This window comes from Asterias rubens, chromosome 5 (genome assembly GCF_902459465.1).
Source record: "Asterias rubens chromosome 5, eAstRub1.3, whole genome shotgun sequence".
Classification (NCBI taxonomy): domain Eukaryota; kingdom Metazoa; phylum Echinodermata; class Asteroidea; order Forcipulatida; family Asteriidae; genus Asterias; species Asterias rubens.
In genome coordinates, this window is record NC_047066.1 from 17,239,850 (window position 1) to 17,254,431 (window position 14,582).

Here is a 14,582-nt window from a genome sequence, read left to right on the forward strand (position 1 = left end):
TGCAGTGACTCTCCGTATTGGTACCAAGATCATCCAGCCCGCTGAGAGTGTACGCAATCTCGGTATTGTGTTTGACACTTCCTTGAGTATGAATGCTCAAGTAACATCCTTGTGCAAAGGTCTCAACTACCAGATGCGCAATATCTCTAGAATCAGAAGATTCCTCGATAAGGACACCTGTCATCTTGTTGTCCGTGCTCTGATTCTTACCAGGCTTGACTATGGTAATGCCTTGCTGTTTGGGTGCAACTCAACATACATACAACGACTGCAACGGCTACAAAACTGGGCTGCCAAATTTGTCTGTCGTCATCATCAGAAAGCATGACCACGCCACACCATACTTACAAGATCTTCACTGGCTGCCGATTAGGGAGAGGATAACCTTCAAGATCTTGGTTTATGTGTACAAATGCCTCAACAAAACAGCACCTGGCTATTTATCATCTTGCCTGTCTCTCCATCGGCCTGGCCGCCCAACTCTACGCTCAGCATCCGACACTACTCGCCTCATGGAACCTAACTCAATCAAACTTCTTAAGTCAGCTTCAAGTCGCACATTCTCTCATTTTGCTCCTCACACCTGGAATGCACTCTCCACCTCTTTAAGAAGTGTATCAAACATTCTCTGTACCCTATCTAATGCGCTGCGTTCTTGACGTAGTAGTGCTATACAAATGCCCAATATGTATGTATGTATGTATGTATGTAGCCCGAGTTTTCCTGCAAGTGATCTTATTGTGTCTGTTGTTTCAGCCATCTTGGTAGCAGATTCCTTGAATAAAGCTATGTCGTCGGCATAGTCTAAATCAGAAAGCCTCACCTCAGGATATCTTGAGCTTCGCCTGGGTGGGGCCTGGGTATAAGAACAATACCTCTGTTGCTGTTGTCTACAGCATGTCTAACGATGAAATCAATGACCACACCAAATAGCAAGGGGGACCAGATATCGCCTTGTCTCACGCCTGTGACAATCTTAAACCAGGTGGAGATGGGTCCCTCTGACTTCACTGCACATGTTGTGTCTTCATAGGAATTCTTGATAATATTGATCATCTTACTAGGGATGCTATAGATCTTGAGAACTTCCCAGAGTGAAGGTCTGTGAACTGAGTCAATGGCCGCCTTGAAGTCAATAAAATTGCCAAGACATGGTAGTTACGGTGACAATTTGATCTTGGCAGGAACGGCCTTTTCTAAAGCCTGCTTGGTTTTCTCTCAACCTGTTGTCTATGTCATTCTTGATTCTCAAGAGCATGATGTTAAAAAAACACTTTCACTGCTATATCAAGTAAGGTGATCCCTCTATTGTTGTTGCAGTATGAGAGGTCCCCTTTCTGTGGTAGTGGTAAAAAGATGCCCTTTCCCCATTCGCTAGGAGTTCTTTCTTTTAGCCAAATGAGTCTGCAAATTTGTAACAGCCATTCTCTGATGTTATCGCCTCCATCCTTAAGTAGCTCAGGAGGAATGTTGTCGATCCCTGGAGATTTGTTTCTCTTCAGTAGTCTGACAGCTTTATTCAGCTTTGCCATGGTTGGTGGTTCCATGTTGATTTCTAGTTCACCAAATGAATTGAGCTGGGAGAAGTCAAGGAGTTCTTCAGGTTGGTCTGCATTAAGTATGTCCTCTAAGTATTCAGCCCCCCTCTGCAGCCGAGTTGCCTCATCCTTTATGATGTTCCCTTTAGAGTCTCTGATCTGTGTTACTCTCCTGCTGGATTTATCAATCAAGATGTTTTTCTTTTGGTAAACCTCTCTGATGTTGTTATTAGCAGAGGCTTGTTGGATGTTATCTACATTACTAAGCGTACCAAACTTTCTTACCATGTCGCAGGCTAGCTCTAGTTTCCCTGTTGAGATCCTTGTATTTCGCGTCAAGGTAAGGTTTGGCTTCTTTCCTCTTTGCAATCAGATCTCATGACTGTGTTGAGATCCAGTCTTCTTGCTTCCGCTTCCGATAACCCAATTCTTTCTTCGCAGCCTCATTGATGGAACTTCTGAAATGATTCCATTCTTTGTCGATGTCATCTTCATCTTCCAGTTCGACTAGAGCATGGAATTTGCCACCCACTGTAGCATCAAAACACTTTAGTATATTATCCCTGTCTAGTAGCTTTGCAAAGTCATATTTCATCTGTTTCTTTTGCTGCTTGGATGCTGCCAGTGAGAGACAGATGGTTGTAATTGCAAGGTTATGATCACATCCAATGTCTGCTCCTCGATATACTCTCACATCCTTTAGGGAGTTTTGCCATCTGCGGTTAATTACAGTATGGTCAATTTGGTTGACTGTTTTCTCATCTGAGAGTTCCAAGTGAGCTTGTGGATCTTCTTGTGTGGGAACATCGAAGAGCCAATGACTAGGTTAAGGGCTAGGCAAAAAGAAAGAAGTCTGATGCCATTGTCATTAAGGTTACTTTCTGCATGACTTCCAAGAGCAGGTTTCTGTGTGTCAAAGTGTTTCCATTTTGTGGAACTTTGTAAATTCTTTAGTCTTTTCAGTTCAAGGATAGTTGGTTTTATTTGAGATTTATTTGGTGTAAACCAGCCAAAGACGTGCTCTGAATTTATTGATTTAATTTAGTGGACGAACCCTCGAGTTCAATCTAAAACACTGTAAATAATTTGTACTTGAGGTCGAAAGCAAAACCTCTGAGTTGAAGGTTAACAAGACTGTGGTGTCATATTGGTTACAGCCGTTGGTAAGATGGAAAGTGAAATTCTTGAGTTGCGTGAGTTAGGTGTGAGTTGTGGATTGAGTAGAAGGGATCTATTAGATTTTGTACAGAAAGAAAGTGAGAAAATGCACACAGAACGCCTCAAAGAAAAAAAGGAGAAAGAAAGAGTAGATAGAGACGAACGCGCTCACAGTCTTGAAATGAAAAGGAAAGAAAAGGACATCCTAGATTCACAAGCAAAACTAGAGGTCAAGAGAGGAAGTGTTAGTAGTGATGATACGTCTTTCAGTGGTCACAGTTCAAGGTTAAAGGCTAAGGCATCCAAGTTACCCTCATTCGATGACACGAAGGATGATGTAGATGCATACTTATGCATCAAGTCAGTCGTGGGAACAGGAAGAATGGGCAATTAATTTAACACTCTCTTAAAGGGCAAATCATTGAATTTGTATTCTCATTTAAGTGCTGACGATTCCGCATGAAAGACGCGTTGCTTAACCGTTTTCATTTAAATGAGCATGGCTTCAGACTTAAGTTTCGGTTTGCGAGACCCAATAAAAAGTGCACCTCAATTTGCCGTCCGTTTAATACGACTCTCTCATAGATTTGTTTTTGCGGTAACAATTTTTGAACTGTTGCAGCGAAAATGCAGTGAAAGAAAGTAGTAGTGCGAACCCTCATGAAAGAGTAGCGTGCATGGTAACCGTACCCAGGTCTGAACCCCTTGCAGACTGCTGTGTACAAGAAGGTTATGTTACATTGAAATGTGGCTGCGAACTCCCTGTCATGACTGCTGCATGCATTAAACTAGATAAATCTGGCATGCCCATAACTAACGGTATAGTCAATGAAAAAGCCGCACAAGGTTTACGCGATAGTGGATGTAGCAGTGTAATACAGACGTAGCTTAGTACCCAATGAGCAATTGACTGGCGAAGAAAAGTCATGCGTCCTGGTTGACGGCACAATTCGTACTGCAGCCATTGCAAAAATCAAACTCGACACGCCCTACTACGTAGGATGGACTTATATGCAGTGTATGACAAATCCCATGTATGACGTGATAATGTAGGAGCACCAAATGCTCCAGACTTAAATTGGCAGAAAAGCAAAATACCTGAAAATGCAGCGACCGATCAATCGCACGCAAATAGTGAACTGAACGCTGTAGTAACTAGAGCACAGAAATTGGCGCAAGATAAACCGCTCAGAAAACTCAAAGTCCCTGACATCATTCCTGATATTTCAAGGCAAGAGATCGCGAAAGAACAAATAGATGATCCATCACTGTTTCGTGTACGCGAACGCGCCTCTGACGAAAATAAGAAACATAAATTTTATGGATCCTACTCAAGATTCTTTTGGCAAGACGATTTACTGTATCGAGAATTCAAATCCCCAAAAGTTCAATTTGGAGACTCATCAAATTGTCGTTCCAATGAAATTCCGTAGCTATGTCATGAAACTAGCTTATGAAGCAATTAGGAAGGCATCAAGGCCCACGTAAGCACCTGATAAAGTACTTTTTCTGGCCAAGTTGTCAAGCAGACATAACTAGGTATTGCCGTTCTTGCGACATATGCCAAAGGAAAATTCCTAAAGGCAAAGTTCCTCTAGGAAGTATATGCCTGTCATCGACACTCAGTTTCAGCGCGTTGCGATAGATATCGTCGGCCCGATACACCCCAAAACTGAAAGTGGAAATCGTTTTATCTTAACACTCGCCGATTACACCACACGTTATCCGGAAGCTGTTCGCCTACCGAGCATTGAAACTACTAGAGTAACCGAAGCCATGGGCGTTGTATTTCACGCATAGGTATCCCGAATGAAATATTATCTGATCAAGGTTCACAATTTACATTGTACCTCCAAGCTTGTGAAAGAAATTGCATTTCTATAGCATCACATGCACACCATCACAGACAGCATGTTGTGGACAGGTACACATGTATTTGAAAGGCACTGTCATATTCGATACTGTATATTGTGTGTATGGTTGCACTTGAACGGTTGGGCTATAGATTCTAGGTCATCAAGGCAAGGTTTGAACTATAACAGTGATGATCGTAAAGAGTACTATAGTTATTAACTACATGTAGGCTACTTTATTTCATAGTAACTTTACATCGGTGAATTAATTAGCCTGATAGGTTTCTGAATCGATACATATAAGACAGAAAGCTTCTCATCTTTAAAAAATAACATACCATTAAATACAGGCCATTTTTCCCGCTCTAAATATTACTGTAATTAAACGGGATACATCAATTTATTTGCATATATAACTCAAGCTATAATGACATAAAATTAGTGCAATTAAGGTGGTGCGGAGAGAACTTAACAATCACCTGTAAGAAGCTTGTTTTGCTGCAGTAAAAAAATTGTACTGACAATTGATTGACCAACATGGGGTAAAAAAAAAAAAAAATTACACATCAGGGCCCAATTTCATGGCGCTGCTTACTGGTAAGCAAATTTGCGTGCTTACTGTAGCAGAAAAATTTGCTTAAGCCTTAGCGTATTTCACAGGTTGGGCGGCCATATTGCGTGTTTACCGTGGATTTGCATTGCGACGTGATTTATTTTCATGCAGTAAGCACCGGAAGGTTAGCATGCCTTTTCGTGTTACGGTCAGCAGCGCTATGAAATGGATATCGCACAGTAAGCAAAAAATCGGCCGCTTAGCAGCGCTATATAATTGGGCCCAGATATGCACTTGCACCTTTCTGCTCAAAGTCAATTTTACTGTATCCCCCATTCTTTAATTTCACCTTCCATATACAATTCTATGGACATTAGTTTTAAGAAGGTTTTCAGTCATTGCAACACACAAAATGAAAGGCAAGTCCAGGGCTCTACTCTTTAAAGGGTTTGCATGGGTACATTTTGTAGGACACATAGTCCACAGATGTACTTTAACAGTTTGAAGATAAAGATGGTAGAAAGCTTCCCTCAACATATTACTTGCTGAGGTTTGTGGTTTTTGAAAAATGAGTAAAATTGTTTTAGCATGTGCAACATGTTTACCAGAACTGCAGTATTGAATACCATTACCGGTACATGTACATGTACACGTAAAAATGTTGCACATACTCTAATGATTTCCCAAAGATGAAAATTATTTTTGTGACATTGTTTCACTTAGTTCTCAGAAGCTACAGCACCTCAGCACTTTCTACTATCATTATCATCAAACCATGTAAGTTTAATCTGTGAACATCGTGTACAAAAATTACCCAAACCCTTGTTGAAGCAGAAGCAACCGAGTTGGTGACCCCTTGGCTAGTTGCCATTTTCTAGGCCTAGACATCAACAGCAAACCAGATTTTGTGTTGTTTACCATGTTTACCAGCATTAAACTGAGCCAAGTAAGTAGTTTATCACTAAAATTTCAAAAGAAACCCATCTCCATGTTGTGACTGAATTCTGTCACACTAACACCAACAATTTAGTATAGGTGGTTTCAAAACCATCAAATTCAGAGAGCCAGATTGCATCAGTTTACTGTAACTCAACTTTAAGGCATTTGCCTCGATAAGTCTATCAATTATTTGAACAACTCGCGCCGAAATCTCCATATTGGAATTAGCAAGTGATATTATGAAGCTCCTGATACAGTACACTTTTAACATTCCTAAATTGCGATGTTTCTTTTTAACCATTACCGCGTTCCACATGATATGTTGTATGGTTTCGTCTGCACATAAAGTTCATGATGATGTTAAAAAAAGGGCCGACTATTAGCTCAAGATGCAAGCCTTGATCTGATTATACTGGCCAGTTGAAATACTGGCTGCTTCGTATTAAATATAGAGAATATTTATGCTATATAAACCTCTCCTAGAGCAAATGACAACACCAATTTCTGCATCAATCATACATGTATTGTTGGTGAACGGTTCCTCTCAAACTGTATTGCAGGTATTGAGGAAAATTTTGTTTCCCCTTCGTTTAGATGAATTTAGATGTCTGAAATTAGTATCTTTACTTCGGTAGCTTTACAACCATCTACATGGCTCTTGAGAATAAAAGAAAAACGTAGTATTTGTGCTTTAAGAAAATGCTCTTCTTTTTATTTGATAAGGTTTTTGTTATTGAAGATTTGTTTGTACCTACATGTTATTTTAATTGTTTCCATAACCCACTACATATTTTCAAACACATCATTACCAAGGTCTAAAGCTTAGCATCTGAAATCTATATGGATTGATGAGCAGTTCACGACAGACTTCTTTCTCATAGATAATATTAGTTGAAAATCTAAGGAGATCTGAACACTCTATAAAATTATCTATACCAACACAAAACATAGAAGAAAATCATTTAAGAGAATGAACAAAGCACGGCTAAACAAACACTGACAGCAATATTGAACACAAAATTTGGTATGTTTCACACTGGATGAAATAAAATCTACACTTAATTACTGTGTTATTTGTGAAGTGTATGAAAAGACAATAGCTGAAATCAGCATATAACTCCACAGCCTCATATATGAACACACTTAAATCATTCTACATTTTACATTGTGTGGCTGACCATTGACATTCCTACTGTGTGCAAGCAGTACTGAAGTTTGTGTACAACTCCACTACATCAGTCTAAACTGTACATTAAAAAATAACTTAACAGTATGAAAATTATTTAAATTTTACAATTTTGTTTAAATATTCAATAGTCTTACATGTATAAGCTTATTTAGGATGAGGTTTAGTATGAAACCATACTGATTTGAAGAACACATCTAAGTATATCAAAAGTTTACTTTTACGTGTACTTTTACCGTCACACATCCTGTGGGTATGGGATACTGTAACATACAAATTTAACAACTGCAGACTAACAACAAACACTGCACTCTGCAAAGCCTCCAAATGTAAATGGCTATTTTCATTTCAACAAACTTCATCTTTAGCCATCCTGCTTTTCTTCCTTCAAATAAAAACATATATATATATATATATATTAAAAATGTTCCCAGTCAGTTTCCCTTGTGGTTTATTATTTGATATATATATATATATATATATATATATCAAATAATAAACCACAAGGGAAACTGACTGGGTACATTTTTAAATGATTTAGGATTGAACAAAGATTGAACCATAGGATTGAACCAACGACCTCCGGTTTAAAGTGCCGGCGCTCTACCAACTGAGCTACCTAGCCCTATGTTGGTGGTCTCCCAATTTTGTCAATATCTTTGTTCGGGGGGGGGGGGGGGGGGGGGTGCCTGTCAGAAGCCATTAATATCTATATATAAATATAGATAGCTAGATAGCTCAGTTGGTAGAGCGCCGGCACGTTAAACCAGAGGTCGATGGTTCAAATCCCGCTCTAGTCAATTTTTCTTTGTTCAATCCAAAATCATTTGAAAATGTACCCAGTCAATTTCCCTTGTGGTTTATTATTTGATATCTGATATAAAAAAAGTCGCATCCCCTTAAGGTGATCCCCTGTCTGCTGCCTATGTTGGTGGTCTCCCAATTTTGTCAATATCTTTGTTCGGGGGGGGGGGGGGGGGGGGTGCCTGTCAGAAGCCATTCAACCGCAAACTGCCGTGTAGCCAGGGACCACACCCGGGTAATGATACAACCTGGGAAGCGGCAGACAGGGGATCACCTTAAGGGGATGCGACTTTTTATATCAGATATCAAAAAATAAACCACAAGGGAAACTGACTGGGTACATTTTTAAATGATTTAGGGTTGAACAAAGAAAAATTTACTAGAGCGGGATTTGAACCAACGACCTCCTGTTTAACGTGCCGGCGCTATATATATATACATGTATACATATTTAATAGTTAAGACTTCTGGATAATAAATGAGAACTAAATTATTGTTACTGCGCAGACTAGGGCCCAATTTCATAGCGCTGCTTAACGGTATAAGCAAATTTGCGTGCAGCAGAAAAATTTGCTTAAGCCTTAGTGTATTTCACAAGTTAGCAGAAAAATTGGGCGGCCAGATTGCGTGTGATTTGCATTGTGACATCATTTATTTTCGTGCGATAAGCACCAGAAGGTTGGCATGCCTTTTCGTGTGCTTACGGTTAGCAGCGCTATGAAATAAAAATTGCACAGTAAGCACCAAAAAACGCCGCCAAGCAGCGCTATGAAATTTGGCCCTGATCCCAGATCTTAAATTTATACATTTTTTTTGCATTCATGTTCATTGTGTGTTTGTGTATGGTTAGGTATACCACATTTAAAACAGAGACCTATAACAAAATGGCATTGGGGTACCCTGCTGTGGATTGCAATAGGCAGAGGTCTTAAGACCAATTAGTTCTAGCCAACTGTCTGCCTTATATTAGATATTGAGACAGTGAAAGGTATAAACAAAGATCAAACATTAGTCTACCAGTCAGTTAAACCAGGCATGCAACTGTCCGTTGAAAAAAAAGAGGAAAATTTTCAAAGGCACAACGCAAGTGCGGAGCGAGGCAGCCGAAACGCCACAGGCCAAGATACCCACAATGGTACCCTAGAAAATTTTGAGGTTTTTTATGCTTAGGTGCATTTTTAGCATGTACTAGGCTTATTTTACATGATTGTAGTTGTTGCCAGGCATATATTAGGCTAAAAACTAATAATCTGCAAACGCGGAATTCCACGAACGCGGAAGAGTTGCATGCCTGTTAAACAGAGCAGTTGGTATGTGTAAATGCAATTCCGACTAAGCAATTTCGTGCAGGCATTCTATTCTTCCTAATTTGTTTTGCCCTAAAAACAAAAACAAATGATAATAATAATTGTGATTAAATACCCTAAAAATTCTTTTACAGTCTACACCAAGTACATGTAGGTCAGCCCTTGTACTTGATAAAATGTTCCTCCCTATTGGTGACAATGAAGGGAAAACAATGGACAAAAAGCCTAGGACATGACAGACCGGGTAAACGCTATCAATAAACCACAGTAAACAGCGGCAAACAATCCATTGGACCCATTATGCTCAAGCTGCCTCGTATCTTTAATACCGACATACTAATTGTGGCACAATCTTTTCTCTCACTTACTGTTGGTTTTTGACAACTTATTTTACAAGTCTGCTATCATTTTTCAAAGTATTTTTCCCCTTTGCAAACTTGGAAATTGTGTGTAATTGAACCCTAAAGCCCTCTGTACGGGTCTGAAAGTGGTTTAGGTTTTGTTATCTGTTAGAACATGGAACCAGTGTTTTAATCTGTGAATTTGGCAAGGTTACCACTGTTCAGTCATTCACTGCATACTTTGAAATTATTTGTCTCTGTTGTTCACCCTCAATATTGGGCAGTTGCTGGCAACTCCTTTATAAATTACTGATGTGTAGTGGCAAAGTTTCTAAGTAAAATATTTGAATTGACTTCACACCTTCATGCATGAAAGCACACAAGCATGAAAGCACACAAGGGTGTGACAAGGTTGATTTTCCCCACATAATTATCTTGCAACTTTGACGACCAATTGAGTGAAAATTTTCACAGGTTTGTTATTTTGTGCATACGTTGAGATATACCAAGTGAGACAACTGGTCTTTGACAATTACCAAAGGTGTCCAGTGTATTTAAAGAGTTTGATTTTAATTGTATCGTTATCTTTTGTATTACAACCAATTTGTCCCCTTTATCCACTTATTGGTCAATTCATGTTTTTCTCTTCAAATGACCAAATCAATCGATGCATGCACCACAACAAAATGACTACCTAATCAAGCATAATAACCACACATGTATACACTGTACATGCACATGTACAGTATCTAATAAAGATCCAACAAACTTTTGTAATGCACATCACCCAAAATATGTTTTAATGGCCGGTGATATTTAAACCATTCTTTCAAATAATTCATTTCTGAAGCATACACATGTTAGATGTACTGCAATAACACATGTGCCTAAGTAGTGTGTGCTTTATCAATCTGAACACACTAGCTACATCCCATTTCCCAATGCTTCTTGACTGAACTATCAATTACATGGACGCTAATCCTAGGGTATGGGCAACAAAGTGACAAGGAAGCATCAGCCTACTAACAGACTTGCTTATTTACTTATGATTTATGTTTGGAAGAAACTAGCTACAGCCCATTTCCCAATGCTTCTTGACTGAACTATCACTTATAGATGGAGGCTGTACCTTGGTGTACCTTGGGTAGGGGCAACATTAAAATAAGTGACAAGGAAGCATTAGCCTACCAACAGACTTGTTTATTTGCTTAATGATTTCTATTTGGAAGAAACTGTGTGTTAATAGTGACATAAGAACCATACCCACTGTCAACATTGTATATACTCTCCACTTTTATTTGGATTCATTCAATTCAAGTTCTCTCTTTTTGGATGTTGATTTGCATTTTTAGTCAAAGCAGAAATGGATGCATTTAGCTTTTAACCTCCCTTAAAAGGGTCTATGTACTTTTTTCTAACACACACACAATGTCCACAGATTTACATTAGTTTTTACACAGTTTGAGGATGATGATAGAAAGCTTCCCTTGGTGCTGTAGTTTTTTTTAGAAATGAGTAAAACAAATAATTTTTGTCTCAGTTTTAGAATGTAAAAATGTATTAACCAGTTATGCCATGTTTATGGTATAATATCATAACTGGTTAATGGGTTTTACAGCCGTGACACTTGTGTCCTTAAGCAAGACACATAACCATTGCTTCGTCCTTCGGATGGGACGTAAAGCCGTTGGTCCCATGTGTTGTGTAAACGCATGTATAAGAACCCAGTGCACTTATTGAAAAGAGAAGGGGTTCTGCATGGTGTTCCTGGCTGGATTGGCAGCATGTTGCGCCACAGCACCTTGTAAACCATTACATGGTGCTTAAGGATTAGGTCAGTAATAATACCTGGCACTTAGTATCCTTTGGCAAAAGGCGCGTTATAAATACGATTATTATTATTTATTAAAATAATTTAATTTTAAAGTTTAATGTAAATCTGTGGACATTTTGAAAAAGTACCCAAATCCTTTAAGGTACTTTTTGTAACACAAAACATAATGTCCTCAGATTTACAATTAACTTACTCAGTTTGAAATGAATGATGCTAGAAAGCTTCCCTTTAAATATTACTTACTGATGTGCTGTAGTTTTTGAGCAATGAGTAAAACAAGTCACAAAAATAATTTTCATCTCAGTTTCGTCTTTAGCATGTAAAAACATTTTAACTAGTTGTGGTACAATACCATAACTGGTTAATCCGTTTTTACATGAGACTAAAACAATTTTGTGACTCTGAGACTAAAATAATTTATGTGACATTGTTGTACTCATTTCTAAAAACTACAGCACCTCAGCAAGTAATAATTTAAAGGAAGCTTTCTACTATCATTATCTTCAAACTGTTTAAGTTTCAAGTCAATCTGTGGACATTGTGTTTTGTATAACAACAAGTACACAGACCCTTAGACAAGAAAGTAAAGTAGATCCTAGTGATATTTGCCGAGGGTTCTAGGATTGAGTAGTTGTACAGGGGTTGATTTCACAAAGAGACTACCTAACTTAGGACTAGTCCAAGGAGATATACAAATTGCATGGATAGTCCTAAGTTAGGACGAGTAACTGGTCCTAACTCGATATAAGACTAGTCCTAACTGTTTGTGAAATCCACCCCAGGTCCTGTTGGAATCTCAACAAAACACTATATTAAGATTCGCTATATACATGTACATACAAAATAGAGACATACACAAACACACACACACACACAAGGTGGATTCTCTGAAGAATGCAGATTGAAACTTTACACAGTCAAAGCATGAATGTATCTTTCAAACACCTGTTATAGTATATTATGAAGAAATTCTTTTGGAAGGTGTAGTAGTGCACAAAGCCAAAATTGGGAAATAGTGTAAATACCTCTTTGTATGCACTGAAAATAAAGGACAATAAATTATTTGCACAGCAAAGGTCAAGTACAAACTAATAAAATACATTACTGCTTAACATTAACAATGATGTTTTCTTTGTTAGGGCTTGAGGTGTGTACGATCCTACTACTGGCTGGCCAATTATCTTCAACTACATGATCAATAATTTTGTTAGTATCATGGCCAAAGGTTGACATGAATGCAAGTACATGTACATGTAACTGACAAGCACTCACCATGCAAGTTGAAGCAAGATTCCACAGTACATACATATATACACAAACATAGTTACAGTAGCATGCCCTCTCCACTTCCTAACTCAAATTCAATCAAGATTTTAAAAAAAAATCAAATGTTTCATGGTACTTGTCGCCTAGAGGGCAATACTTCCAAATACACCAGTAATTACAATTGAGACAAAGTTCTCTTTCAACACCAGCCACTCATTTTTTGCCTTTATTCTTGGCTGGACCTCTCGGTGGTGTCAAAGGTCGTCCTGAGTTCAGGCCATATGTAAACTTTTTCTTGTCTGCTGGTTTAAGAATCTGTGGGCAAAGAACACAAAGGGTGTAATAAGCATTTAATCTTCTGGCAATTAACATCACTAAACTAAAGACAATTGTTGGCCAAGATAACAAGTAAGACATTATTATATCCATGGTAATCCAAAAGCATAACAACAATCCCAGGTACAGGGGTAAATTCCAATTAGCTATTAGAAATTCAAATCCACTCAGCACAAAAAAATATGTACAAACCTTAATAACCTACATATTTGTGCCAGTCAGGTCAGTTTCCCAAGCAACGATTTGCTACTTGATAGGGATTTTTTTTCCCCAGTATTTTTTGTGTGTTGAAATATCAATTGAAAGCTAGCATACATTTGGTAAAAAAAAAAAAAAAGTTCAATGATCATACCAATCCAACTTGTAATAGGAAATGGTTTCTGAACATAATGCATATTTGAAGTCATTAATAGGGCACGGCAGTGGTTGAAAGGACATCGATGGCCGCCATGTAATTCCAGGCCTGAATGCCATGCTCTTAGCATTAATTGCATGCTAAATTGCTCTTTGCTTAAATACATACATTTACAAGGTGACCAAGGCGATCTCATTTAATGAAATTATTATTATTTTGTTTGTATGTGTTGTTAATTTTTTTATTTTAAGCAACACTTTAATGATAAAAGTTTAGGGTCACGGAATTCAGGTTGTAAATTTAGGGTAGGTTGGGTAACCCAAAACAGAACATTTATTTTGTTTGGCCTAAACACTTATATCAACTTTATAGCTTGCCAGCTGAGATGAGCAGATTTTAAAAATAAATAAAAAACAGTAATATAACTGCAATTGCTTAGCTTTATGGTATGGCAAACTAAGCCCCTTATCCTAAACTTACAAGTCAAAGCTTGTGTTGTTTGAAGTACAGTGGCGCCCACATTATAAGCCTTACATGCTACTTAGTGGAATGTGCAACACGATAACAATACATATTACAGCTGTACACATAAATCCATTACAGATCACTTCAGTGAACAATGGACGAAGTTATCACAGAGTGCCCAGCATCGTTCATAACCAACCTTCAATCCAGTTGTACAAAAATGATTTTGTTAACAATTATTAGTGCTAAAACAAAACAAAACAGTTCGCTTTGTAAAACATGATGATCACTATTAATTTTCAATGTTACCACAACGTATCTTTAAGCCTTACCGAATAGATTCTATCCAAATGCTGTACTTTTTACATTTGATTTCATCCGAGTCAGGCGCTCGTTTTGCAAACACTTCTCACAATTTAACTTAGCGCCTGTTGGTGAATATGCCGCCAGGTTCCATGATCGCAACTCAAAAACTGGCAGCAAAAATTTCCGCTGCTAACTCATAGCATTTAGCAGTGAAACTTGATACATTCCAATCACCAGCTTTCTAAGACCCCACACTGTGCGTGGGGCATATCATCCCTTTGATGTTTTTGGCGCGGTGCACAAAGCAAAATGTATCACAAATTGTAAGTTTTGAATTAGTT

At 38.2% G+C, this 14,582-nt stretch overlaps 2 protein-coding genes across 2 annotated transcripts in view; both read right to left on the minus strand.

Moving 5' to 3' along the window:
• Positions 1-819: 819 nt before the first annotated feature.
• On the minus strand, positions 820-1,826 carry LOC117290464. The gene is made up of 2 exons (XM_033771880.1): positions 1,281-1,826; positions 820-1,125 (listed from the first exon to the last, which is right to left on the minus strand). The coding sequence occupies exons 1-2, from the start codon at positions 1,824-1,826 to the stop codon at positions 820-822; spliced, it is 852 nt and encodes a 283-aa protein (XP_033627771.1).
• A 10,395-nt stretch (positions 1,827-12,221) lies between these two features.
• LOC117290923 (serine/threonine-protein phosphatase alpha-2 isoform) overlaps positions 12,222-14,582 on the minus strand; it is a 39,055-nt gene continuing 36,694 nt past the window's right edge. Inside the window, exon 7 of the mRNA XM_033772497.1 lies at positions 12,222-13,094. Within this exon, the coding sequence (XP_033628388.1) occupies positions 12,993-13,094 (102 nt within the window). The 3' untranslated portion in view covers positions 12,222-12,992. The remainder of the gene's footprint in view (positions 13,095-14,582) is intronic.